Genomic DNA, 27,601 nt, shown 5'->3' on the forward strand with positions numbered 1-27,601 from the left:
TCGACGCTAAAGATGCACAACCGATGAAGAGCAGGAATCAACAAAGTTTATAGAATGTTGAACTACATAGTCAAAACCAGTAGAACACAAGTCAGAGGACATCATGATCAAACTGCACAGTGCTCTGCTCAGAACACACCTGGAGTATTGTGTCCAGTTCTAGTCACCAAGGTACAAGGAAGAAATTCAAGTCCTGGAGGCAGAGCAGATGACAGCCATGTGACCAATTCTAGGAGCTAGAGGACTGAAGACTGGAGAAACTTGGGCTCCTCAGCCTGGAAAGGAGATGTCTGAGGTGAACTTATAGAGGTGTGTAAGATTATTAAGGGTATGACAAAGCTAAATCTGGAATGTTACATCAAGTTAAATTGCAAAAGTAGGACACAGGGGCACTTGTATAAAGCAAATTTAGGACTGATATCAGAAAATTCTTCTTCACACATGGAAAAATCCCTGGGATCATTTAAGAAGCAAGTTAATGCTGCAATGAGGGGACTAGGATACCTCGGGGTGGTGACTTCAGATGGGTCAAATGGCCTTCCTCATTTGTAATTATCTTATGATCATTCTCACACTACTGGACAAGTTACAAGAGAAAGCCTGTCATTCCCTCACTATTGCAACCTTTCTTTATTTCTCTTTATTTTGTCGATACATTTGTAGTCAGTGCTCCTCCATCGAGGCTGCAAATATACTGTTCCACACACTTTCCTCCTCCCGACAACCTACTCTGTTGAGATCAAGACTCATCACGTTGTCTCCTACTCTAAATCATTTTTCACAAGACTTCAAAACTGTGGAATTCCCTACCTCAGTCTTTCCTTCTTCCTGCAATCTTCAGGCTTTTAGAGCTCAATCTTGGCTAATAACTGCTTCTTGATCTGAGTTCTGTTGATGCTACGAACAACTTGAGATCTGCATTTACGACTTTTGATCTTACCAGCGCCTTCGTACTTTTGACATGGTGCCCATTGATCTTTCATTTATCAATTTGTGTGTTGCCCCCTCCCCAGAGCAACTTTCAGAAATTGAGCACAAATACCATCTATACCTGTTGCCCTACCATGAGCTAGGCTACGCAGTGTGGAGTGTACATCCTCTCAGCAATCTTATGTTTCAGGCCCATTGGCTGCACAGCTCACTCTGCTGTCTTTTCCAATCTCCAGGCAGATCAAACCCTACGACAGCCCATTGGGTCAGATGGCAGCTCAGTAAAATGCTCTCCAAACACCTTACTAGTCTTTGAGGAGTACTAGATTTTTCAGTTAGTGGCACCAATTCACAGGAACCTTTACAACTAAGATTGGCAACAGTTAACGGAAAAATGATTTAGAATCATTTTTGCATAATTGAGATTCCTTATAAATGAATGCAGTCGGCTAATCCAGCTTCATCTTCCTAATGTCCCTCTTAGCCTCACTTAGCTACATCATTGTAAGTAATTAAGTGAGTTTGTTAACAAATGAATTTGCTTCAGTTACAAACAGAGAGTGATGTCGACTGTCTGTTTGTTGCCCATTATCTCAACTGCATGTCGCACATTATCTTTAGTAAAAAGCACTCACAGTGAGAGGGATAAATTAACAATAGAAGATTTATTTAAGCAGAGAAGATAAACACAGTGTAAGATTTCACCAACTGTGAATTCTTAACCAACTATAAACAAGCTCCAGACAGGCCATTTTACAATTCTTTTTTCCAAAGCAGCCAACTTTTCTTGTTTCTTGAGCTTTCTAAAATATTTCTAAAAAAACAACTCTCCCCTCTGCCATATATTTCAAGGAATTTTAAAACTGAATAATCGGTGGGTACTATTTCAGAGGTTGAAGGTCACCTTTGAGCCAGAGGTAGCAAAGCAATTTTTGTTTTATTCGTTCATGGGATGTGGGCGTCACTGGCGAGGCCAGCATTTATTGCCCATCCCTAATTGCCCTTGAGAAGGTGGTGGTGAGCCACCTTCTTAAACCGCTGCAGTCCGTGTGGTAAAGGTTCTCCCACAGTGCTGTTGGGTAGGGAGTTCCAGGATATTGACCCAGCGACAATGAAGGAACGGCGATATATTTCCAAGTCGGGATGGTGTGTGACTTGAAGGGGAACGTGCAGGTGGTGTTGTTCCTATGTGCCTGCTGCCCTAGTCCTTCCAGGTGGTAGAGGTCGCGGGTTTGGGAGGTGCTGTTGAAGAAGCCTTGGCGAGTTGCTGCAGTGCATCCTGTAAATGCAGCCACGGTGCACCGGTGGTGAAGGGAGTGAATGTTTAGGGTGGTGGATGGGGTGCCAATCAAGCGGGCTCTTTTGACCTGGATGGTATCGAGCTTCTTGAGTGTTGTTGGAGCTGCACTCATCCAAACAAGTGGAGAGTATTCTATCACACTCATGACTTGTGCCTTGTCGATGGTGGAAAGGCTTTGGGGAGTCAGGAGGTGAGACACTCGCCGCAGAATACCCAGCCTCTGACCTGCTGGTCCAGTTAAGTTTCTGGTCAATGGTGACCCCCAGGATGTTGATGGTGGGGGATTCGGTGATGGTAATGCCGTTGAATGTCAAGAGGGGGTGGTTAGACGCTCTCTTGTTAGAGATGATCATTGCCTGGCACTTGTCTGGTGCAAATATTACTTGCCACTTATTGTCACTTGCCAAGCCTGGATGTTGTCCAGGTCTTGCTGCATGCGGGCACGGACTGCTTCATTATCTGAGGGGTTGCAAATGGAACTGAACACTGTGCAATCATCAGTGAACATCCCCATTTCTGACCTTATGATGGAAGGATGGTCATTTATGAAGCAGCTGAAGATGGTTGGGCCGAGGACACTGCCCTGAGGAACTCCTACAGCAATGTCCTGCGGCTGAGATGATTGGCCTCCAACAACCACCACCATCTTTCTTTGTTCTAGGTATGACTCCAGCCACTGGAGAGTTTTCCCCCTGATTCCCATTGACTTCAATTTTACTGGGACTCCTTGGTGCCACACTCGGTCAAATGCTGCCTTGATATCAAGGGCAATCACTCTCACCTCACCTCTGGAATTCAGCTCTTTTGTCCATGTTTGGACCAAGGCTGTAATGAGGTCTGGAGCAAAGTGGTCCTGGCGGAACCCAAACTGAGCATCGGTGAGCAGGTTATTGGTAAGTAGATGCCACTTGATAGCACTGTCAACGACACCTTCCATCACTTTGCTGAGAGCAGACTGATGGGGCAGTAATTGGCCGGATTGGATTTGTCTTGCTTTTTGTGGACGACATAGCTGGGCAATTTTCCACAATGTCGGGTAGATGCCACTGTTGTAGTTGTACTGGAGCAGCTTGGCTAGAGGCACAGCTAGTTCTGGAGCACAAGTCTTCAGCACTACAGCCGGGATGTTGTCGGGGCCCATCGCCTTTGCTGTATCCAGTGCACTCAGCCATTTCTTGATATCACGTGGAGTGAATTGAATTGGCTGAAGACTGGCTTCTGTGATGGTGGGGATATCGGGAGGAGGCCGAGATGGATCATCCACTCGGCACTTCTGGCTGAAGATGGTTGCAAACGCTTCAGCCTTGTCTTTTGCACTCACGTGCAGGACTCTGCCATCATTGAGGATGGGGATGTTCACGGAGCATCCTTCTCCCATTCGTTGTTTAATTGTCCACCACCATTCACGATTGGATGTGGCAGGACTGCAGAGCTTTGATCTGATCCATTGGTTGTGGAATCGCTGAGCTCTGTCTATAGCATGTTGCTTCTGCTGTTTAGCATGCATGTCGTCCTGAGTTGTAGCTTCACCAGGTTGGCACCTCATTTTTAGGTACACCTGGTGCTGCTCGTGGCATGCTTATCTACACTCCTCATTGAACCAGGGTTGATCCCCGGCTTGTTGGTAATGGTAGAGTGAGGAATATGCCGGGCCATGGGGTTATAGATTGTGCTGGAATACAATTCTGCTGCTGCTGATGGCCCACAGCGCCTCATGGATTCCCAGTTTTGAGCTGTTAGATCTGTTCTGAATGTATCCCATTTAGCACAGTGGTAGTGCCACACAACACGTTGGATGGTGTCCTTAATGTGAAGACGGGACCCCTTGGTCTCCACAAATACTGTGCAGTGGTCACTCCTACCAATACTGTCATGGACAGATACATCTGTGACAGGTAGATTGGTGAGGACGAGTAGTTTTTCCCTTGTGTTGGTTCACTCACCACTTGTCGCAGGTCCAGTCTGTCATTTATGTCCTTCAGGACTCGGCCAGCTCGGTCAGTCGTGGTGCTACCGAGCCACTCTTGGTGATGAACATTGAAGTCCCCCACCCAGAATACATTCTGTGCCCTTGCTACCCTCAGTGCTTCCTCCAAGTGGTGTTCAACATGGAGGAGGACTGATTCATCAGCTGAGGGAGGACGGTAGATGGTAATCAGCAGGTGGTTCCCTTGCCCACGTTTGACCTGATGCCATGAGATTTCATGGGGTCCAGAGGTAATGTTGAGGACTCCCAGGGCCACTCCCTCCTGACTGTATATCACTGTACCGCCACCTCTGGTGGGTCTGTCCTGCTGGTGGGACAGGACATACCCAGGGATGGTGATGGAAGAGTCTGGATCGTTGTGCATCTAATGTATGACATTCACTATGATTGTGGTTTTAGGTTTGAATTCCAAATATTTTTTTTCAATTTTCTCCCCTCCTCTCCTTACGGTGCTGGCTGATTGTGGGGTTGGTTCCACAAGGTCTGGTTGTCCTCCAGTACCTCACCCAAGTGACCATTCTTTACGTGTGACACTGGACACTGAGGGTAAATTTTACCGATTCCCAATCCTTGCCACAGAGCATGTGTCGGAAATTAATGGAAGGAAAATGCTGTGGGGCCTGCTGACCTTTGAACATGAATTCGAGATCTGTGCTCCTCGTGGGCAAAGCTCTGTGCTGGGAGCATGAATTCAGAAAATTTACTCTTGAGGTCAACAAGGCTTTTGATTGCAGGGCATCAAAGCTGAGCCCAATCTTTTCCTCACCCTGTATCCACATGTGTACTTTCCAACAGGGTCATCATATAGCAATTAGCAGTATGAACCCTGGCTTCTTTTTGCCCCCTCGCCAACTCATGGGCACTGAGGTCAATTGAAATGTCCTTTACCACTGTTCTGGTTGAGATCAGCTAACTCAGTACAAACTGGGGAACAAATCATAAGGGGTCATTTTAATTTTTAGTGCCAGGTGAAAATACAGGTCATAGTGAATCGGCAGCCCATTTTGCAGCTCACCCGATTTTCTTTTCCACTGCTGCCAATCGCGATCACCCGTTTTATCACCCGACGATTAAAGTTGAAATTATCCCCATGATTTTGCCTGGTCCATATGGTCCAGTTCTATTCCGGACAATGCATTTGCAACTAAGCCATGGAGTAACTTCCAACACACTTCTAAATCTGAATGCACCAGAGTTGGGTGATTCAGGTTTCTTCCTCAATATTTGGTTCAATTTGTGTGGGTTAGTTCCTTTTTCTGAAAAAAAAATGTCACATAAGCAGTGGGCATTTTTCCAGTTACCCCATCTGTACATTACGTCGGTAAATCTGTACAAGGCAGCAATGTGACAAATGTTTCTGTGGCTTGGTGTTTTGCAGGCTCTCAGTCTCTTAATAGATATGTGGGATTATTGTTCTTTTCTTTTTCATTTTCACTTATGTAGATGTGTGCATCCAATCTGTCTGATTTACATAGTGGCCTACTGGCTATGCATCTGTTCCCATGCTGGTCTTGTATAAGTGTCTCTTCTGTCTCTTTCATTAGAAGACGGAGGAGAGTAATTATATGAGAAGCCTGTTTCTCTTTTGTGGTCTATGAGAGCTATCTGTCTATCTCAGGCATCCATTTCCCTGACAGCCAGGGCTTTAGATCATCCATATTTCAGGAGGTGTATACATAAAATCCAAATCAATCTGATAGAACAACAGGGTAAAGTGGTTCTGGGAGGGCAGGGGAGTGAAAATGAGTGAAAAGTGGAACTGAGAATCTGGCAGTTTCTACAAACGTCCCATCTGAAATGCCAGTTTTTACACCCAGGCAGCAACTTGAAAATTTACCCCATGAAGCCTTTAGGCGGAGAGGCCAGGGAGGACAGCATCTGAGAAATCGGTCCTTGAGGTGATGAAGGCTGGTTACGGGTTTCAGCAGCCATGGGGGTGGAGTAGGGGTGTAAGTGGGCACTGGTCTGGAGGTCGAAGAAAGTCTTGGTGACTAACCAAATGTGGGGTTTAAAGTTTGCCTCAGGGTCAAACAGAGCACCGAAGGAGTGCCTGGAGCAGGTTGATGGAGTGAGAGCCAGAAACATGCAGATGCCTCGCATCACTGAAAACCATAGTATAATTTAGTATATACAGTTCTGATGAAAGGTCATCGACCTGCAACATTAACTCTGTTTCTCTCTCCACAGATGCTGCCTGACCTGCTGAGTGTTTTTTCAGCATTTTCTGCTTTTATTTCAGATTTCCAGCATCCGCAGTATTTTCCTTTTGTTTTAGTGTAGCATTTGGGTATGCAGTCGTGAAAATTAAACTTAGGCAAGAGCTGTGAAAGCGCCTTGAGAATGTGGTTATTGATTAACCTTCACCGCAGTTATACTGGAGCTGTTATGAAGCCAAGATTTAAAATTTCCTAGGTGACCCAATGGATCAGCTTTTTAGATTTCATTTTTAATCTTTTTAATGTTAATAAAGAGCTAACTGTTCCCCTGTTCCAATTAAATAGTGTTAACAGTTACTAATTCCAAATAAGTAATTCATTTACTTATTCAAAAAAACGACGGAGCCAGATATCATCATACTCACACAGCGTTCGTCAATGCAGCTTTCATGTAAATTTTTTCAAAACTGTACCGAATTAAATTCAGGATAATTTTAAACACATTTGTGTCAGGGAAGATAGCATTTTAGTTCGTTCATCTCATTTTTAAAAAGAGTACTTGTGCCTGGCCTTTTTATCTACAAATGTTGCAGATTAAATTCCAATTGTTTTTAAAGCATTTAGCATTTATTTAAGAGGTGTCCAAAATTTATTAACTATTATATAGTTAGCGCAACAACACGACATTTCCAAATTGTTGTCGTAGAGATAGGAGATAGAGATCCTTTAATCACAATTTTCCTTTTTTTTCCGGTCACTTTTACACAACGTAGCAAATTACATTACGCAAAAGGGATAAACACATAACAAGCATTGAACGGGGGCATAGCCAGCAAAAGCGAAAAGAAAGCACTCACACAGGCTTTTAAAGAGACAGTATGCTGAAATCAAAAGAACACATTCTGTAGCTCTCCCTTTCTCCTTCTTTATTCCACTCTTAACCCCATTTTGTACATATTCAAAACTTCAAGCTCACAGTCCATGTTCTCCCCTCCGGTTCCTGCCTCTTTTTTTTTCCTCATTGACTTGTTTCAACCTCGACTTTGACTCTTTTGAATCCTGTTAACTTGACACCGTTAACCCCTCCGCTCCTCACATTAACTTTACCATTAACCTTGTACCGTTAACTTTACCATTAACCTGTAACTGAGTCACTCCAGAATCCCCAGCCGTTTAAGTCGCAAGAAGTTTAAATCTTCTCCTCCGTGATTATTGAGGTTAATCTATCAATAAACCCTATCTCTTCGAGAACCAGGTTGGGCGCCAATAAATGTAAGAGTTCTTTAATGTAAAAGTTGTTTGAATCTTACTTGTCCACTCAGTATCGATTAAATAAAATAGTTTGGACCACTGAACTCGAAAGAGATAGTTTTCATTGATCTTAAACATAAATGCTACTATCAACTATAAGCAATGCTTAACATAAAATGCTACTGACAATTACAAGCAATAACATAAGATGCTACTTCTAAATTGCAAGCAATAATGAAAACGTACAACATAAGTCATACGGAGATTTAAGCACGACAACCTCAATAGCTGTGCCAGGACGAGAAGTTGTCAGTCTTCCGCCTATCAGCACCCACGTCTTGAGAATACTCTTTAACTGGGGTCTCTGGCTGTTCTTATATGAGGTTTATGTGAATGTCTTACACAATCCCACCCCACTTCATCCCCTTCAGTGCACCTGCATGACATCATCATTCTTGGTATAGAGATGTTGTTTCTAATTCTTCCCATGCCATGTACTGGGTCTGGTAAATTATGATCTCACCCACCAGACAAGGGATGCTTCACAACACACAAGGCCGTCTTATGGCAGACCGTAAAGCTGTTAACATACAAAGCTTCCCTTGGGAATTGTAAGCTTGCAGTTTTTCAAAAGCTGTACTTGCAGCTTTAAGTTATAAATACTCCCATCAGTCTTTGCCACCTTAGTTAGCCTATTTCCCAAAGCATGCTGGATAATGGTATTGGATTCCTTTCTCACAAATGAAATATAGAGTAACTGAAGTGGGTTAAAAATAATTTCTACCAATTAAATGCAATAACGTATCAGGATTGGATCGAGATTTTGCTTGAGTCAAATTGTTGACAAATGAGACTTGGATGCAGACACTTAATTGAATCTTACACGGAGGCCGTTTGACATTGAATGCCCGCGAGCAGAAGGACAAAAGCAGGGGGCTAGATATCATTTGTAATGTTATTGTATTGCGGATGAAATTGTCGAATTCAAGATGGCAACCACCAAAGCTGACATATATTGCTGACAATAGATATAAATAGTGCACTCCATTATGAACTGAAAAGATGTTAGCATAGCTGCAGCAAGAGAATTTTATTGCCCCATATGTATCTGTCATGGTCTGAAGTGCTTTTTGCAGCATGTTTGTTCATAAATAGGAAATAACAGATGTGTTGTCTCAGACAATTATGTCACTCTTTCTGCGGGATATCTTGCTGCTGACGGAACTGAATATCAAGCATGTGAATTATCTGACAACACAGGCTAATGGAGAGTGAGGGAGTGCAAAATTATTTATATTTTTCTGTTGATGAGATGATGCTCATGGAATCGTACCAAGTTTGGTGGGGGGGAATTGACAACATGAGATGGAAATATGAATGATGTTCACAAGGGACATGAAGTACCTCAGTTCTCTGCTCCGGTAATAATCAGGGTGATATTTATTATCACCTTTCATAGCTGCTTCTGAACTTGTGGCTTACTGTAAAAACAGCCATTTGTCATACTTGAGTCTATGTGTTCGGCCACGCTGGTATGCACTGTGCCTTGTGTATGTTTGTCCTATTCCATTATGCAGTGTCGTGAAGCACAGCATCCTGCAGTCACTGCAACTCTAGGTAGGAAAAAAAGATGTGATGCGAAAGATAGCTTACCAGAAGCAGTATTGCACAGAAGGACATCTCACTGTCACACTCTCCAACCTGTCATAACCTCTGATAATGTTATGGCTGTTTCATGTCGTGAGATAAACCACCATCTCCAAAGGCAGCCTGACAGAGAAAGGCTACTTTAACAGAAAGAACCAGTTTGGAACACATTTCTGTTTACTAATTTTTGTTTTTAAAATGGGTCTTTTGGGTTAGATTGTTTCCAAATAATTATCGGTCCACAGTTCAAATCAAGCTTTGCAAAGCTCTTGCAGAGAAGATGGAGGTGTTCAATTTTAGAAACAAGCACTTTAATGAGCTTAAATGAAATTCTTTTGTCCAGTTTTAACATATTTAAAATAACTTTGTTAAAATAGTTGACAGAGGGATTCGCTCCGAATGTGTCAGTGTGTTTGTCACTAATATTGCACAGAACAATTTAAATTTATACTATATTATATTTGCTGTACATGTCAGATTTCCGCCCCGCCACAGCAGTGAAACAGCCCTTATCAAAGCCACGAATGTCCTCCTATGTGACTGTGGCCATGGTAAACTATGCCTTCTGATTGACTTCAATTGAAATGAAAATTGAGAGAGATGTAAAACAGGCTGCCGATTCGCTATCACCCGTTTTATACTATCGAACAAAGTCCAAATTACCTCCAGTAGGCTTAATGAAGGGGAAAATGTCTAAATGTTGAGAAAAATGAATAGAGCCCGGATATTTTCTGTATGAGAGGGTGGGTGGGTGGTTGGTGGGTATATCGCAGCAGCGTAGAAAAGGAGGAGAGGGCAATCTGGAAGTGCAAAGGGCATCGAAGGTGTAAAGCTTTCAGCAGGTAAGATACTAAACATCAAGTGTGCTGCAACAGAACCAGCTACCAGGGCAAGGTGGAGAAGGGGTACGGAAGGACGTTCAGTCTGAGCAGGGAGACTGTGACTGAGGTGGGCCACCTAGTTTATAAGGACTTGCACGCAAATCAACTACTAGCACTACATTATCAGTGGCAGTGAGGCTCATAAAGGCCCGTAACATTTATGCCACAGACATCACAGGAGACAGTCACTCTTTCCCTTTGGACTTTGGATAGCTAATGTTTTATCTTCTGCTGATGTAATGAAAGGATAATAGAGTGCAAGACATATTAAAAGCAAATTCATTCTATTTGGTTGTGGTATAGGCATCAGCTATTTGGTTGTGTCCTTGTTCAATGTTCATGATGGCTCTGGTCCAACAAAATAGGGATTAGGGAGAAAAAAATAGATGGCAGGCGAAAATTATAATTATTTCTCAAATTTATTTTAAGAGATTTTAAATATTTAAATTTGGCTAAATATTTCATTATGCCTTGCATTTATTAGCAGCTTTTCCCTTATTCAGAATAGCTTTTACAGACATTAAGGTAGTTAAAATTATTCCATTATTGCTGAAATACATAAAAAGCATAACAATCCAATGGCCACACTTGCAAACAGTAATTTGCAGGCAAATTAGCCTTTACAGAAAGTCATTTTCATAAACTGATATAATTTTCAAATTTTCATAATTAAACCAAAGGACACTTGTTAAAGGGTGAGTTACTACATCTATGGGAAAGACTCTTACAATATTCATATGGCAGCAATGCAACTTCTCCAAAAACTCAATTATTTAGGTATGATGGTGGTCTTTAAAGTGCAAGTTTACCCAGTACTATGAGGGCTGGATGAGGCCAAACCTCATACTACTTTGCCCACTCAAACCTTAACTACTTGCAGAAAACAAATTAACAAAGCACATAAGAAAGAAAGAAATAACTTGTATTTATATAGTGCTTTTTCATAACCTCACAGCGAAGTACTTTTCAAGTGTGGCCATGTTGTAAGGTAGGCAAACCAGCTGGTGCAACAAACAGCAATGAGATAAATGACCAGATAATCTATTTTTGTGGTAGTGTTTGTTGAGGGATAGAAGTTAGCCAGGACATTGGCAGAACTCCCCTGTTCTTCTTTGAATAGTACCATGGGAACTTTTACATCCACCTTCACAATACCCATCCCCTTGACCAAGCTTTTGGCCACTCCACCTAATTTCTCCAGGCCCAAATTCCGTGGCCCTGGCACCTTAACTCCAATGGGAGTGCACTGGAAGGGTAGCACTCTCGCTTCTGAGTCAGAAGGAAGTCCCACCCCAAACACTTGAGTGCAAAATCTAGGCTGACACTCCAGTGCAGTACTGAGGGAGTGCTGCACTGTCAGAGGTGTTGTATTTCAGATGAGATGTTAAACCGAGGTCCTGCCTGCCCTTTCAGGTGGATGTAAAAGACCCCGTGGCACTATTTTGAAGAAGAGGGCAATTCTCCCCTGTCCTGGTTAATATTTATCCCTCAACCAACATCACTAAAATAGATTATTTGGTCATTATCTCATTGGTGTTTGTGGGAACTTGTTGTGTGCAAATTGGCTGCTGCGGTTCCTACATTACAACAGTGATGACATTTCAAAAGTACTTCATTGGCTGTAAAGTGCTTTGGGACTTCGTAAAAGGCGCTTTATAAATGTAAATCTTTCTTTACATTTTAACAGAGAAGATCAGTTACCTCTACCAGCACCCCACCCAACTTGGATCTGAAATCTGACACAACCAAAACTGTAAAGCCCTTTGGGACATCCTGAGGTTGTAAAAGATGCTATAAAAATTCAAGTCTTTCTTGTCAAATTAGGTCGGGACTCTATGAGTCTTGAGAGGGGCAAAGCCTCCAGCTGCTTCAAATAAGGCCAGTGGCGTAGGAGGGGGCAGTGCCAGGGACCCCTCTCAATTGGTAGGTGCACCATCAGCCATCAGTGTGCATGGTAATAACGCATGCAGGGACCACTTAGAAGGGGGGGGGGGGCATGTCCAAAAGGTGGACCATGTCCTGGTCACGTGGAGAATTTAGAGGTACTAGCAGAAAATTTCAGCCTCCTTACAAAGCAGGCCATGGGGGTATTTGGTTATTCTTTCCAGAAGGGGAGAGCAGTATTTCCCAGATTCTCTGGCACGTTGGGGCTGGTGGGTGCCTTAGATGCATCTCTAGACCCAGGCGACTGCCCAAGACCCCACAAATTCCGGCAAGGTTAGTAAAGGAGATCTCCAGTGGAAAGCATCCCAGCACTTACACCGCGAGGCAGCCCCTGCAGATTTTCTATCCCTCTCTTCCTGGCTCAGCATCCTGCCTGTGAAGTTCCGTGGAACATTTTTTTAAAATAAAGGCACTATATAAATGCAAGTTATTGTTCTACTCAATTATTTAACTAGTCACTTTAGGCAATGACACTATACTACTCAATGCACATGTCCACTCTTTACGGCTTGCTCTATGCAGGTCCGCCAGATGTTAATATAAAAAATTTTCTAAACGCCAGACACATGAACTTACAACAGAACCCACTTCCACGCAGAAACCAATACCATTAGTGTACATTTTGTCAATCATGTGTCAGCCGTGGCTCAGTTGATAGCAATCATGCCTTTGAGTCAGAAGGTTGTGGGAACAAGTCCCATTCCAGGGACTTGAGCTCAAAATCTAGGATAACACATCAGTGCAGTACTGAGGGAGTGCAGCACTGTCAGAGGTGCATGAGATGTTAAATCGAGGTCCCATCTGCCCTCTCAGGTGGATGTAAAAGATCCCATGGCACTACTTCGAAGACGACCAGGTTTGGTTCTCCCTGGTGCGCTGGTCAATATTTATCCCTCAACCAACATCACTAAAACAGATGATCTGGTCATTATCTCATTGCTGTTTGTGGGACCTTGCTGTGTGCTGCTGTGTTTCCTCCATTGCAACAGTGACTGCACCTCAAAAGTGCTTCATTGGCTGTAAAGCGCTGTGGGACGTCCTGAGGTTGTGAAAGGCACTATATAAATGCAAGTCTTTCTTTAAATTTTAACAGAGAAGATCTCTACCTCTACCAGCATCCCACCCAACTTGGATCTGAAATCTGACATAACCAAAACTCCCCAGTATAAGAAACCCTGGTTCAAAAAGGGACCGTGATGAAGCAAGCAAAGGATTCATATAAATGATAAGTATCATTTATCGACATTTGCAAGAATCATCTGAGTAAATGTTTTGCCCCTCAAACAAAGGTGAAAATCTACAATTTTTACACACTTGGGTGCAGAAGACATCCACAAGATATTGCTAATGCTTCAAAAGCTTGCATGTACTACAAAAAGATAAAATCGTTCTCAGTGGAAAATATTGAGTGAAGAAGCACTGACAAGTTAAATTCAGGCTAATTACTACATGAAGAAAGGGCTTCACTGAACATTTGAGAAGTGTACTATAATTACTGGAATTCTAAAGATGAAAAGTGTGATTTTGTGAGTTAAAAAATGCACTTTCCGTGCATTGAAATATTGAAAAGCAACAGCCCTTTGATTGCGCAAGCCCAATCCTTTCCTGGCATTTCATCTCTGCCACCGGAACACTCACACATTAATAAGCTGACATTGGTCCAAAACAAATGCACTCGAGACCAAGACTGGAAAATGAATTGAAAGCTGTTTGGAATCCAAAGATTAGATGGAATGTGAAAGCTATTATCAACAGTTCATATGCCAATTGCCATATATAATGAGAGCCCCCAATAGGCCAGAAGCCAATCTGAGTAGATTTGACAAAATATGCAAAGAGCTTCCATTTCGCCTGCACTTGTTAGGTTGAAAACAAAAAGGGAAATGATTATCCAGTACTGTTAACAGATTGCTGAAGTTGCAAAGACTTGGCCCTGGTTGCGCATCACTCAGATTATAATGAAACAGTAAACAAAAGCTAAAAGTGAAACATATTTATTTCCCTAGAGAACTCATTTCCTTCTCCAGGATCTTAATGGCTTGGCTTGATGGTGAGGATAAAATGATTATCATGTCATTTAGCCTTGCTGAGGGTGTCAGGTTGTGACGTCTATCTGGATTGATGTACGATGTTTCAATGTGTTAGCTTTATTTATCAAGCTTTAAGAGGATTTTCTTACCTATTGGAAACAAAAGGGGTTATTTAGAATTGATCTCTTCTCCAATAATTGCTTGTTTTGCCTTTGGACTATAGCCTGGCCCTCTAAAATAGGAGGTAGCTTCATTATTGAAGTATTGGGATCCTTAAACACGACCTCAAATTTTGTTGCTGTACCACTTGGCAGAGCAGTAAATTGACAAATGCAAATGGGGACGTTAACATTTGGCTCGCTTTGAGTCAGATAGGATTGTGCTCATTGAGTTACATAAAGTACAGTGCGCAGTATTTGTCCTTTTTAGGATTAAATGTAGGTGGACTACATATGACTCAGCCCGTTCTCTCACTATACGTGCCAGTGAAAGTATGCTTTTTAAATATGGAGAGGAGGAGGATTTTGAATATCCCTATTTCTACACTGAGAAGATCTTCATTTGGGATCAAAACAGCAAAGTTTAGATATTAACACCAAAGCCAACTCAATAATCCAACCCAAGGAACTAAAAACTTATTAAACTGGAATTAGTTTGAAGAACAATCCAGAACAAAAGATCTTAAGTAAAAAGGAGACAATGATTAATCGATAAATTACCCCCTCAAGGCCAATTTTTCTGCCAATGGACCACTGAATCCCTGTAAGCCCATTCTACGGGAAGAGGTTCATTCCCTCAGGCACAGGCACCTTCAGAGAGAGAAAAAGCCAAAACAGAAGAGAGAAAAAGAAACGAGCAACCAGATAGAAGGGAGCTCAGCTGGATTCAGAATGATACCAGGGCGTAAAGGGTTAAATTATGAGGAGTAATTGTGGCTCTCGGGTAATGCTTACTGCAACTGTGGCTCTCTTCTAGTTCTCAGCCTCAGTGAGTCGCACCTCCTCGTGGTCCCGCTAGAAACAACATATTACATATTATCGTACGTTGGCTAAACGACTGCTCCCAGAATTAAGATGATCTGCGGAGATCACTCTCCCAGCAGTTTGGGAGAAACCAATAGTGAAGAAAGAGAATCGGATAGTCCCCAGGGGGCTGATCGTAACCGGATGGGACACGGCCCAGGAAAACAAAGTCCCGTCACGGCGTTTCCAGTGACACATGGAGCAAAATGTATTAGCTGTCTTTCAGCTAGACCTAATCTAGCCAGGCTGGCAACAAGAATCTCTTCCACCCAGGAGGAGGACTATATTACAAAGATTATAAGATCAATTAAAGTGCCCAGCAGGCAACCAATTCCAGTCTTAAAAGACCGAGAAAAAGGTGTACCAGCTGGTGAAGACGATTGAGATGACAAGCAACTCCAGTGGAATAAAATTCAAGAGGCAATGTAAATCTTTAAAAGTATTACAATATATAACGGTAGCCTCAGAATTCCACTGGAAATAGATAACAACGGTTGGAGGCGACTACACAGGGAACACACAAATCCCTACAGAGAGCAACTATTATGAAGGTGTCAGTATTGAACCCCAAAACGATCGAAACCAGCAGAGTACAATAAATATTCACTATCCCGCTGATAATCTGTTTTGCATCGAATGCATGGAAGCATTCACGTCCATTGCAATATTCAAAAAACATATGAACAAAAAAAACACCAAATTTGGAATATATCTACCACATATAATAATACAAAAGGAGATCGCTTGTCATTATACCAAATGCAGGCAGCCCGAACCTACGGGTGAATTAATTTGCAAAATTTGCAATAAAAGATTCCCCTAAAAAGAGGGCTTGGTCAGCATGAGAGGCATCAACATGCAGAGTTGAGGAATGAGTTGGGAAAAGAGAGAAACATTCCTCAGAAAAAAAACTAGGAGGAAAACCATATGGTCTGAGGAGGAGGTACTCCTTCGCCAGGAACTAAAGAAATGGTTCCTCGGTTGCAGAAACATCAATAAGCAAGCAGATTTCAGATATCTTACAGGCCTACTCCTGCTCCTATTTCTTATGTTCTTGTTCCTATACAATCAAGGAATATTGGAAAGACAGAGCCCATTGTCTTTGGTCCCCGCCGCAAACTCCGTTCCTATCCACCGACTCCATCCCTCTTCCTAGCCAATGTCTGAGTCTGAATCAGACTGTTTGCAACCTTGGCATCCTACTTTACCGTGAGATGGGCTTCTGTCCACATATCCGCTCCATCACCAAGACCGCCTACTTCCACCTCCGTAATGTCGCCCGACTCCTCCCCTGCCTCAGCTCATCTGCTGCTGAAACCCTCAACCATGTTTTTGTTCCCTCTAGACTTGACTATTCCAATGGTCTCCTGTCTGGCCTCCCATCTTCCACCCTCCATGAACTTGAGCACGTCCAAAATTCTGCTGCACGTACCTCGCACCAAGACCCGTTTTCCCATCACCCCTGTGCTCGCTGACCTATATTGGCTCCCGGTCCAGAAAAATCTCAATTTTAAAATTCTCATTGTTGTTTTCAAATCCCTCCATGGCCTTGCCCCTCCCTATCTCTGTAACATCCTCCAGCCCTACAACCCTCTGAGATCTCTGCGCTCCTCTAATTCTTGTCTTTTGCACATCCCCGATTGTAATCGCTCACCGTTGACGGCTGTGCCTTCAGCTGCCTAAGCTCTGGAATTCCCTCCCTAAACCTCTCTGCCTCTCTCCTTTAAGACGCTCCTGTCCTAATACCTCCTTATGTAGCTCGGTGTCAAATTTTGTTTGATAACGTTCCTGTGATGTGCCTTGGGATGTTTTACGACGTTAAAGGCCCTATATAAATGAAAGTTGTTGCTGAAATAAATGGATAATGAATGGAAAACAACCGGATTTTATTAACCCTGGTAACATCGAAAAATACCTCAGAATAGATCCATGGGCCAGAGTGACTGAGGACAAGTGGGCTGAAAAACTCACTAAATGGATTATTGGATTAAAAAGCACTGAACTCAAACCACACAAAGGATAGAGATTCTTAAAACACATATGATTTTGAAAATCCACTATCATTTTATACTCACCGAAGCGACCCAAAACACTTTAATCAGTCTCGACAGACTTGTAAGGAAATCAGTTAAGGAAATCCTCCATCTCCCAAGTGATATCACAGAAGAAATATTATATTCAAAAGATAGGGATGGCGGCCTGGTCTTCCTAAACTGGAGATCCAAATCCCATTTGCAATGATAAGAAAACTTCAATCTCCAGAAAGCTCAAGTGACCCAATAATAAGAGCTTCATTTACATATCACTGATATCATAATAGAGATAACATTAAAAGACCGAAAAGCCTAAAAGCGCTCAAGGAGGTAAACGAGTATGTAAAATCAATTAATGAAGGCAGCAATGTAAGTAGGGAAGAAAGGCAGGAGAATTCAAGTCAAATTAAATTCCAAATTCCTGACGAGCTGCAAAGGAAAAACAAGACCAAAGGAATTCACAGAATGGAGGTCACTAAAATTCCATAAATGGTCTAAACTGAAATATCAAGGCTCAGGTATTGCCTATTATGGCAATGATAAATCGTCAAATAATTGGATTAAACAGTCCAAATTGCATAAACTTGACTTGCATTCCAGACAGTGCAGAAGCTTGAGGAGGGGTCTAATTGAGGTGTTTAAAATTATAAAATGATTCGATAGGTAGTTACAGGGAAATTATTTCCTCTGGTGGGAGAATCCAGAACAAGGGAGCACAATCTTAAAATTAGAGCCAGGCCATTTAGGAGTGAAATCAGGAAGCACTTCTTCACACAAAGGGTAGTGAAAATCTGGAATTCTCCCCCCTAAAACATAGGAACATAGGAACAGGAGTAGGCCATTCAGCCCCTCGTGCCTGCTCCGCCATTTGATAAGATCATGGCTGATCTGTGATCTAACTCCATATACCTGCCTTTGGCCCATATCCCTTAATACCTTCAGTTGCCAAAAAGCTATCTATCTCAGATTTAAATTTAGCAATTGAGCTAGTATCAATCGCCATTTGTGGAAGAGAGTTCCAAATGTCTACCACCCTTTGTGTGTAGAAATGTTTTCTAATCTCACTCCTGAAAGGTCTGGCTCTAATTTTTAGACTGTGCCCCCTACTCCTAGAATCCACAACCAGCGGAAATAGTTTCTCTCTATCCACCCTATCTGTTCCCCTTAATATCTTATAAACTTCGATCAGATCACCCCTTAACCGTTTAAACTCTAGGGACCACAACCCCAATTTGTGTAATCGCCCCTCGTAACTTAACCCTTGAAGTCCGGGTATCATTCTAGTAAACCTACGCTGCACTCCCTCCAAGGCCAATATGTCCTTCCGAAGGTGCGGTGCCCAGAACTGCTCACAGTACTCCAGGTGCGGTCTAACCAGGGTTTTGTATAGCTGCAGCATAACTTCTGCCCCCTTGTACTTTAGTCCTCTAGATATAAAAGCCAGCATTCCATTAGCCTTATTGATTATTTTCTGCACCTGTTCATGACACTTCAATGATCTGTGTACCTGTACCCCTAAGTCCCTTTGGACATCCACTGTTTTTAACTTTTTACCATTTAGCAAGTACTCTGTTCTATCCTTTTTTGATTCAAAGTGGATGACCTCACGTTTGTCTACATTGAATTCCATTTGCCACAGTTTTGCCCAGTCACCTAACCTATCAATATCCCTTTGTAATTTTATGTTTTCATCTACACTTGCAATGCCACCAATCTTTGTGTCATCATCAAACTTAGATATGAGACTTTCTATGCCTTTATCTAAGTCATTAATAAATATTGTGAATAATTGAGGCCCCAAGACAGATCCCTGCGGGACTCCACAAGCCTGTGGATGTTGGGTCAATTGAAACTTTCAAGACTGAGATCGATAAATTTTTGTTAGCTAAGGTTATCGAGAGACATGGAGCAAAAGCAAGTAAATGGAGTTGAGGTACAGATCAGCCATGATCTAATTGAATGCCAGATCAGGCTCGAGGGGCTCCATGGTCTAATCCTGTTCTTATGATTTTAAGCAAGATAAGAAAGTACAGAGCAAGAAACCGATCCAGCCCATAACTGGTTCAGAGTAAGAAAAGGCAATTTGGCCATCATGCCTGCTGATTCCAGAGCCCATGTCTGATTATTTTATCATGGGCTGCCTTCCACACCACTTGTTGATCTCGTACTTTATCTCCCCTGAAAAAACAAGCAGTGCTAGTATCTCAATCACCCTCAATATCCCTTCTGAACATATATCAATTCAGTCCCATTTTTAAGGTGCCACTTGACCCAGGCTAGAATAGCTTCTCTGGGAGTCTGTTCCAAACATCTTTTCAGATGAGTGTTCACAGTGGAATTAGTCTCTTGTCTCGGGCTGGTGTGATCAGTAAAAATGCTCAAAAAGGATTTAAGTGCAGAACGGTGGCCCCTGGCAGCACCTCCAGCCCTCACCCTTGCTGCTGCACTGGCCGAGAAAGAACGTGCACACACCAAAAAATGGCAGTTTTTGAATAGGAAGAACTTGCATTTATGCAGCACGTTCCTTATCCTCGGGATGTTCCAAAGCTCTTCCCAACTAATTAATTACTTTTGAAGCGTAGTCACTGCTGTATTGCACAGCAAGATCCCACAAACAGCAATGATATAAATGACTAGTTAATCTGATTTTAATGTTGTTGGTAGATATTTCAATGTGTTAGCTTTATTTACCAACCTTTAAGAGGATTTTATCATCTATTGGAAACAAAAGGGCTTATTTAGAATTGATCTCTTCTCCAATAGCCTGGCCCTCTAAAAGAGGAGGTAGCTACATTAATCTGATTTTAATGTTGGTAGAGTGATAAATATTGACCAAGACACTGGGAGAACTCCACTGTTCTTCTTTGCAGTGTCATAGGATCATTTAAATCCATTTGAACAGGCAGACTGTTTAACATCTCATCTGAAAGACAGCATCTCTGACAATACAGCACTCCCTTAGTACTGCAGTGAGGCATTATCCTAGATTTATATGCTCCAGCCCTGGAGTGGGGCTTGAATCCATCACCTTCTGACTCAGAGGCAAGAATTCTACTAATAAAACTTTATTTTAAAACTACAAGAAGAAACATTCAATAATAAGCTGACATCCAGCCTTGCATGCAAAACAACAAACTGTGGTACAAATATTTCGATGAATCTCAATGCCGCCTTGAATCCTGGGACAATGGGCACCCCCACCCAGCAATGCATGTGCTTCTAAAACCTTCATGCAGAAAACCCAGGATACAAGCCATGGAATTTATAAAAGGCCCAAGTAAACCCAAGGTACCAATTGTTGATATGCTTCCAAATTTAAAAATACAAGTTCTGCAGAGAAACTGAGATTGTTGTTTTTAGAGCAGAGAAGATTAAGGGGAGGATTTGATAGAGGTGTTCAAAATCATATGGGGTTTTGATAGGGTAGAGAGAGAGAAACTGTTTCCCCCACTAGCAGGAGGGTCATTAACCAGAGGACACAGATTTGAGATAATTGGCAAAAAATTCAGGGGGAAAATTAGGAGAATTTTTAAAAAATATTTTAGCGAGTTGTAATGATCTGGAATGCACTGCCTGAAAGGGTGGTGGAAGCAGATTCAACAGTAACTTTCAAAAGGGAATTAGATATATACTTAAAAAGGAGAAATTTACAGTGCTATGGGGAAAGAGCAGGGGAATGGGACTAATTGGATAGCTCTTTCAAAGAGGCATGATGGGCCGAATGGCCTCTTTCGATGCTGTATGATGCTAAGTTAGAGGTAAAACAGGTAATATCTGAAATAGTTACTTAGAGAAGCACGGACAGCCTCTTTCAACAGTCAAGTTGGTCTATGCAAATTGCAATGGTTCTCGATCTTTTACACTAATAACTTTGCTTTAAGGAGACGCAGTAGAATCACAAGCTCCTTAGCCGGAAGGGTTGTTGCAAAAAAATTGAAAATATGTCTGGTCACGATTTGTGTTTGTATTCTTTAAAATTAATCAAACAAAAAGTTAAACTGTCTCTTTAAATGCAAGATGGCTGCAGGCAATAACCGTCTGGGATGGCTGACTTATTGGCCCTGAAATTCCACAGCGGGTTCTCCCGGTCTCCTGCCACAACTTCGGCGAGAAGCCAGGGGAGCCCCAAGAGAAACAGCACAAACAGCACCCATGACCTCTGGCACTGACCCCACCAAAGTTTGCAGAGCCGAGAGTGGGAGGGTGAGGGGATCACAGTTTAAATGTTCCAGGTGGGTTCCCACACCACTAGGGATACATCTCGGGCATCTGCCTGCCTCAGGAGGCTGTAAACTGCAGCAGAGTGTGCCAGTTGGTAAAGGGGCTGGGCGGGATATACCCCTGGAAAGAGGATGCGGCTGTACCCATCAGCCCTGTTTATTAAGGGGGCAGAAAGAAACATTTTTAAAAAAAAATGTGTTCAGGAGTCCTGGCCAAGGCCGAAGCCTGGATTCTGGATTCTAAGGTGGGGCCCACTGCCAGCATTCAGCAGCCAATGCCAGATTGTACTGGCTGGAAAGGAAAAAAACGAAAGGGGAGGTATCAATCCTGAAACATCTGATTAATTGTTTTATCATTCGGTGCACCAGCCAGGGCCAGGCACGTGGCAATTCCCGGCCTGGGAGTTCCCACTCCTGGCCACACCCTCTCCGACACCATTGGCCTCATTTAGTGCAGGCAGGGGCTTCACTGAAACTTCTCGGGAAGGTCAGGACTTGGCCTATCTAGGCCCCACCCTTCCGCCGCACTCTCGCCAGAAGCGCACAGGAAGGGCCAGGGATCTTTGGTCCCAGTAATTTGAATGGCCTGTTTCTGTGCTATAACCTTACCGAAGATTTATTTGTGCACATATAGCATACAAGATGCATATACAGAACATGCTGAAATACAATAGCAGCTCAGTGTCAACTGCGACAAAAAAAAACTCTTGTACAGTATTTGAAATATATTAACTGGTCCACCTCTATCATTAAAATACAGGATGTCAGCACACTAGTGTTGGCAGAACATTTGTTTTAAAGAATAAGTATGGAAGTAGCAAATGAGATTCTCCACGATGAATGATTAGCAGCTTCATGGAGATGCTGTCGAGGCAGCTTGGCACGTTCGTAGACAACGTCCACTTTTGTTTATTGCATCAAAATCAATGGTAATTGTTTTGTGCTTTGGAGTAAATTGGCTATGAAAAAAAAAGAAAGCAGCGTTTTAGTACACAGATGCTTTTAGATTTTTAAACCAATACGCATATATAAACCCCCTGTTTCTTCCATTTTGTTAACTAGGCTAACTCAAAACTGCCTACAAACTGAATTGGTGCTTGATTCGTGGAAGGGATTTGCCGCAGTCTAAGGGGAGCTCATTTGTGCTGAAACAGAAATCGAGTTTAATCCCTCGGTCTTCGGATTCACAGTATGATTCAGTGAGGTAGCTAAAATCAATGATGGCCCTTGCAGACCTACTGATACCCCATTTACGTTGCGGGACTCAATCCAGTGGAAACATCATTGCAATACGATCCGGCTCCCATTCGGCAAATCCGCACGGATACTGCAGGTCGGATTCGCTAACACCTGTGCAGGCGTACGGTGCAAGCAGTGGTCCAAAGCCGCGTGAGACGTTACCGTCCTCCACTATCATACAAAGGCCCCAACAAACCAGCAACCTTAAAATGATCTCTCCGGCCTGTACAGGCGGATGAAGAGCTCAGCCCTCAGCCACAGTGAAATGTCAGCCCCGACAGTATGTACTCCTCGGGGGAGGTGGCTGTAACACAAATGGAGTATCAGAACTTTGCTTACTATACAACTCGACTTGGGACCGCTCTCTATTACATTCTAATGCATAATCCGTGTGTGCTCCCGTTATCACTTTCAAGATCTGACCTGCGATGTAGAAGTGCCAACCAGAAAAAAATCTCTTTCGTGAGATTCCTTTTTAAAATCAGAGACAACGTGGAAATTCATACCAAGAGCCTGGCAGTAATATTTTAACAGTTTAAAAAAAACCAAGAATCCAAAAAGTTGCCAACAGTTCATTCCGAGAAAAGGTAAAAGCTGACCGTGTCCTATGAAACTGCAATTCAAACTCTTGTTCGGCTGATGTGCATTCATCAAATTCAACTAGCAGCGTTTTGAAGTGAGTGACTGTGCATCAGATGAAGTACAGTTTGGTCTGTATCTTGGAAAAATATCTGCAACATTTACGAGGCAAAACAGCGGTAACAGTCGAATGCGTTGACCACTTGCCTTGATGCTAATCTACCCCCGCTCCCCCCCCAGAGAGGGGCCTCGGGAACAAATGGAAATATCCGCATCAGCTTGCTGTGGAGTGCAGCTACAGGCATATCTCACAGCAGCACCTTAAAGTAGAGAACTGTGAATTTGGCAAAAGCATCGTAGTACCTGACATTACTTGCAAGTAGTTATCTTTTGTGTTTAATCTCATCAACGGGACTACAGCATTGGTGCTGGGGAAAAAAAAGCTCTACACACATCAGGGCGCTTTATCTTGCCACACGACCAAATCAATAGATGCAGCGCCGCTTAAATAGTCCAACAGACTGCGACACAGATCAGGCGCGGAATGCTTCAAAATGACGGGTTCCCCGAGATATGTAGAACCATCAAACAGGTAAGCCACTAATGGAAGATAATTTCTCTTGAGACCAAGTTGAATTTCAAATACACGACTTGCTGTCAATGTGCAGTGTTAAGGAGTTACATATTTCCATTGTCAGCGATACCTATCCAAAGCAGCAAGTTACTCAAATCATTTACATGCCCATCAATTCCCATTCATTTGGCATGAGACTCGCTCATTTGGATTTTAAAATGTTGCCTAGTTTGATGTATCTCACTCTTAAGAAAATAAATCCACCTCCATATGCTTATGTAGGTCTGAAAACTCTTTTTCTGATCATCAAACTGGCTACTGCCAAGTTCCTAATGTCAGAGCTCTGCATCTGATTTAAAGAATACTACAGGACAGTATAGTATGGCATTGCTTTCTTTAAAAATATAAATAAATACACAGATGCAGATATCAGAGTTACACACATGAAACCAGATTACTTCTGATCATCGGCACATGCTCCAGATCAAAGAAGTCTACAACACTGGCAGCATGGAATAAATTAAAAACCCCTACATGCAAAGTAGCAGGTCATTGATGGAAATGTAGTTTTTGGAGCAGAGGGTCATCATTGCTGCGTGAGCCCAAGCTTCAGATACTTCTTCCCGTGATCTGGCCAAAATTTTAAAACACCTTGATGGGCAGAGCTTTTGAGAAACACAGTGAGAGATTTTGTATTGCTAAGGGATCGGGTATGTATGAGTGAGAACACTCATTTAACAGGTAATTACAATAACCACTAGCATTTGTACAGAGCTCTTCACAAAGAAAGACTTTCACAACCTCAGGATGTCCCAAGGCGCTTTACAGCCAATTAAGTACTTTTGAAGTGTGGTCACTGATGTAATGTAGGAAATGCGGCAGCCAATTTGCACACAGCAAGGTCCCACAAACAGCAACATGATAATGACCAGATCATCTGGGGTTTTTTTTTAAAAAGACATAACACAACATCTGATAACACTTGATGTAGAATGTAAATTTAGAGATAACTCAAGGCAAGGTGGAAAAGAATGGTTTTTAGGCTAAGTGGTCTGGGAAGAGAATATCCAGAGGGCAGGGGTATAGTGACTGAATTCTCAGCTTCTGATAGTGGAGCAGAGGGAGCAAAGAATCCAGACTCATTCAGAGTTATAGGAGTGGAGGGTGTGGGAAGAGACAAATGGCTCAGATCGGGTACAGTCGGACCACAAAGAGATTTGAAGGAGAGGACAAAGTTTCTAAAATTAAGTCGTCAAAGTGGGACACCATGGAAGTTCCCTCTCCCACTGAAAAGGATGAAAGTGCAGATGAAGACACAATGGTCACCTTGCCAAGGAAAAATGTATTTCCTTGCTCTGTTCAACTGCGACTGATCAAGATTCTGTCCTGTTTAGTGTCATAGAACTTGTATTTTTTTCACATAAAGGCCTTGGAAACATACACACTGTATTCAGGCCTCTGACGTGTTTAGAGTGATGTGGAGATGCCGGTGATGGACTGGGGTTGACAATTGTAAATAATTTTACAACACCAAGTTATAGTCCAGCAATTTTATTTTAAATTCACAAGCTTTCGGAGGCTTCCTCCTTCGTCAGGTGAACGATGTGAAAAAATTTTCACATCGTTCACCTGACGAAGGAGGAAGCCTCCGAAAGCTTGTGAATTTAAAATAAAATTGCTGGACTATAACTTGGTGTTTAGAGTGGATGGAATTAACATTTACCCTGGCTGGAATGTAGCTGAAGGAACAACACATAATAAGCTAATGTTTTGGGATTCCAAGGGCTTTGCTGGGAAGCCCCACCTGTAGATCTATGGGAACAGACTGCTAGTTTGGTCCTGAAAATAAAAATCGGTTGAAGGATAGGCGCTAGGAAGTAGGTATGAATGGATTTATATCTAGCATCTGCTGCCATTTGTGTATGATACTGACCTGTCATAGAATGAAACAGCACAAAAGGAGGCCATAGAATCATAGAAAGGTTACAGTTTGGAAGGAGGCCATTTGGCCCATCGAGTCCGCATCAGCTCTATGCAAGAGCAATCCAGCTAGTCCCACTCCCCTTTCCCCGTAGCCCTGCAAATTTTTTCCTTTCAAGTACTTATCCAGTTCCCTTTTGAAGGCCAAGATTGAATCTGCCTCCACCACCCCCTCGGGCAGTGCATTCCAGATCCTAACCACTCGCTGTATTAAAAAAATGGTAACACCGCAGGGCTTGTCCAGGATCTGAACCCTAGACCTCTCACATATCAATCACCAAATCCCCAAAGCGAGAATCGTACCCCTAGACCAACGAGCCACTGATAATGGGCCAAATCGCACTTCTTTGTGCCTGGGCCGGTTCTCTGAAATAGCTATCCAATTAGTCCCATTCCCCTGCTCTTTCCCTGTAGCCCTGCAATTTTCTCCCTTCAAGTATTTATCCAATTCCCTTTTGGAAGTTACTATTGAATCTGCTTCCACCACCCTTTCAGGCAGTGCATTCCAGATCATCACAACTCGCTGCATAAAAAAGTTTCTCCTCACCTCATCAATCAGCTGTCTGATATCAAAGGGGCAACAGAGTTCTAACTCTGAAGGGAATTTCTGCTCACTAGTTCTTCCAATTCTACTGTACAGTAGCCCGTGTCGAGGTGAGTCCATGGACTCAACATCGTGTAAAGATTGCGTGTTATGGACATTGCTTAAGATTCAGTGTTATTAGAAGAATTGGTGAAGCATCAGGACTTTTATAGTTTTGTAAGCAGAGGAGTTGCAAGTTCAATGTTTTAATCTACTGTGGAATCTGCTGTGTTGGCCTTTAATTTTTTTTTTAAACTGTTAATAAACCTGATGCATTGATCATAGACTAAACCACCACAGTCTGAGTGATTATTCTTCCATTGTCTGATAGGCTAGGAAGCCACAAGAGAGATTGTGTCATTTTGAGTGATCATATTACAGTAACTGAGGGAAATGCTCCATTACTAGATAGTGTGGGGATCAGGTCGATAGGGAGCAAGGGTTTGATTACAGGAGTGGTCCTTTTCACTGAGCATGTAGGAAATATCTGGCGCAGTCTGAACACCGTAACAGTGGGGTGAGAATACTGTCAAAACTTAAAAAAAGGCTTTCCAAATTTAAAATAAATCAGCAGTACATAAAATTATATACGGCGTTACAAAAGACGTGGGTCATGAGCTAAAATGAGCATGCTCGGCAGCAGAGAAAAAAGGACAACGTATTGAAAGACTGAACAGACTGGGGCTCTTTTCTCTAGAAAAGAGAAGGCCGAGAGGTGACCTGATAGAGGTCTTTAAAATTATGAAGGGGCTCGATAGGGTAGACATAGAAAGGATGTTTCCACTTGTGGGGGAGTCCAAAACTAGGGACCATAAATATAAGATAGTCATTAAGAAATCCAATAAGGAATTCAGGAGAAACTTCTTTACTTGGAGAGTGGTTAGAATGGGGAACTCGCTACCACATGGACTGGTTGAGGCGAATAGCATAGATGCATTCAAGGGGAAGCTAGATAAGTATATGAGGGAGAAAGGAATAGAAGGATACGTCGATGGGGTTAGATGAAGTTGGGTGGGAGGAGGCTCATGTGCAGCATAAACACCAGCATGGACCTGTTGGGCCGAATGGCCTGTTTTTGTGCTGTAAGTACTAATGTAATACATGCATTCTAGCCAGAAGTGCTTAAACCGGAACCTGCAAGAAGACAGTGTAAATACAGGGAGGCTCAAAGTAAACACAAGGAGGCTCGGTTCAAGTGGAACAGGGATGAAAAGAAGTAAGAGTGCAGATATAAGGATAAAGAAA

At 42.6% G+C, this 27,601-nt stretch overlaps 1 protein-coding gene across 1 annotated transcript in view; it reads right to left on the bottom strand.

Moving 5' to 3' along the window:
• Positions 1–20,230: 20,230 nt before the first annotated feature.
• The window catches only part of dctd (dCMP deaminase), a 34,664-nt gene continuing 27,293 nt past the window's right edge, over positions 20,231–27,601 (bottom strand). The window contains exon 6 of the mRNA XM_067982131.1: positions 20,231–22,360. Coding sequence (XP_067838232.1) covers positions 22,255–22,360 — 106 coding nt within the window. The 3' untranslated portion in view covers positions 20,231–22,254. The remainder of the gene's footprint in view (positions 22,361–27,601) is intronic.

This window comes from Heptranchias perlo, chromosome 4 (assembly GCF_035084215.1).
Source record: "Heptranchias perlo isolate sHepPer1 chromosome 4, sHepPer1.hap1, whole genome shotgun sequence".
NCBI lineage: Eukaryota > Metazoa > Chordata > Chondrichthyes > Hexanchiformes > Hexanchidae > Heptranchias > Heptranchias perlo.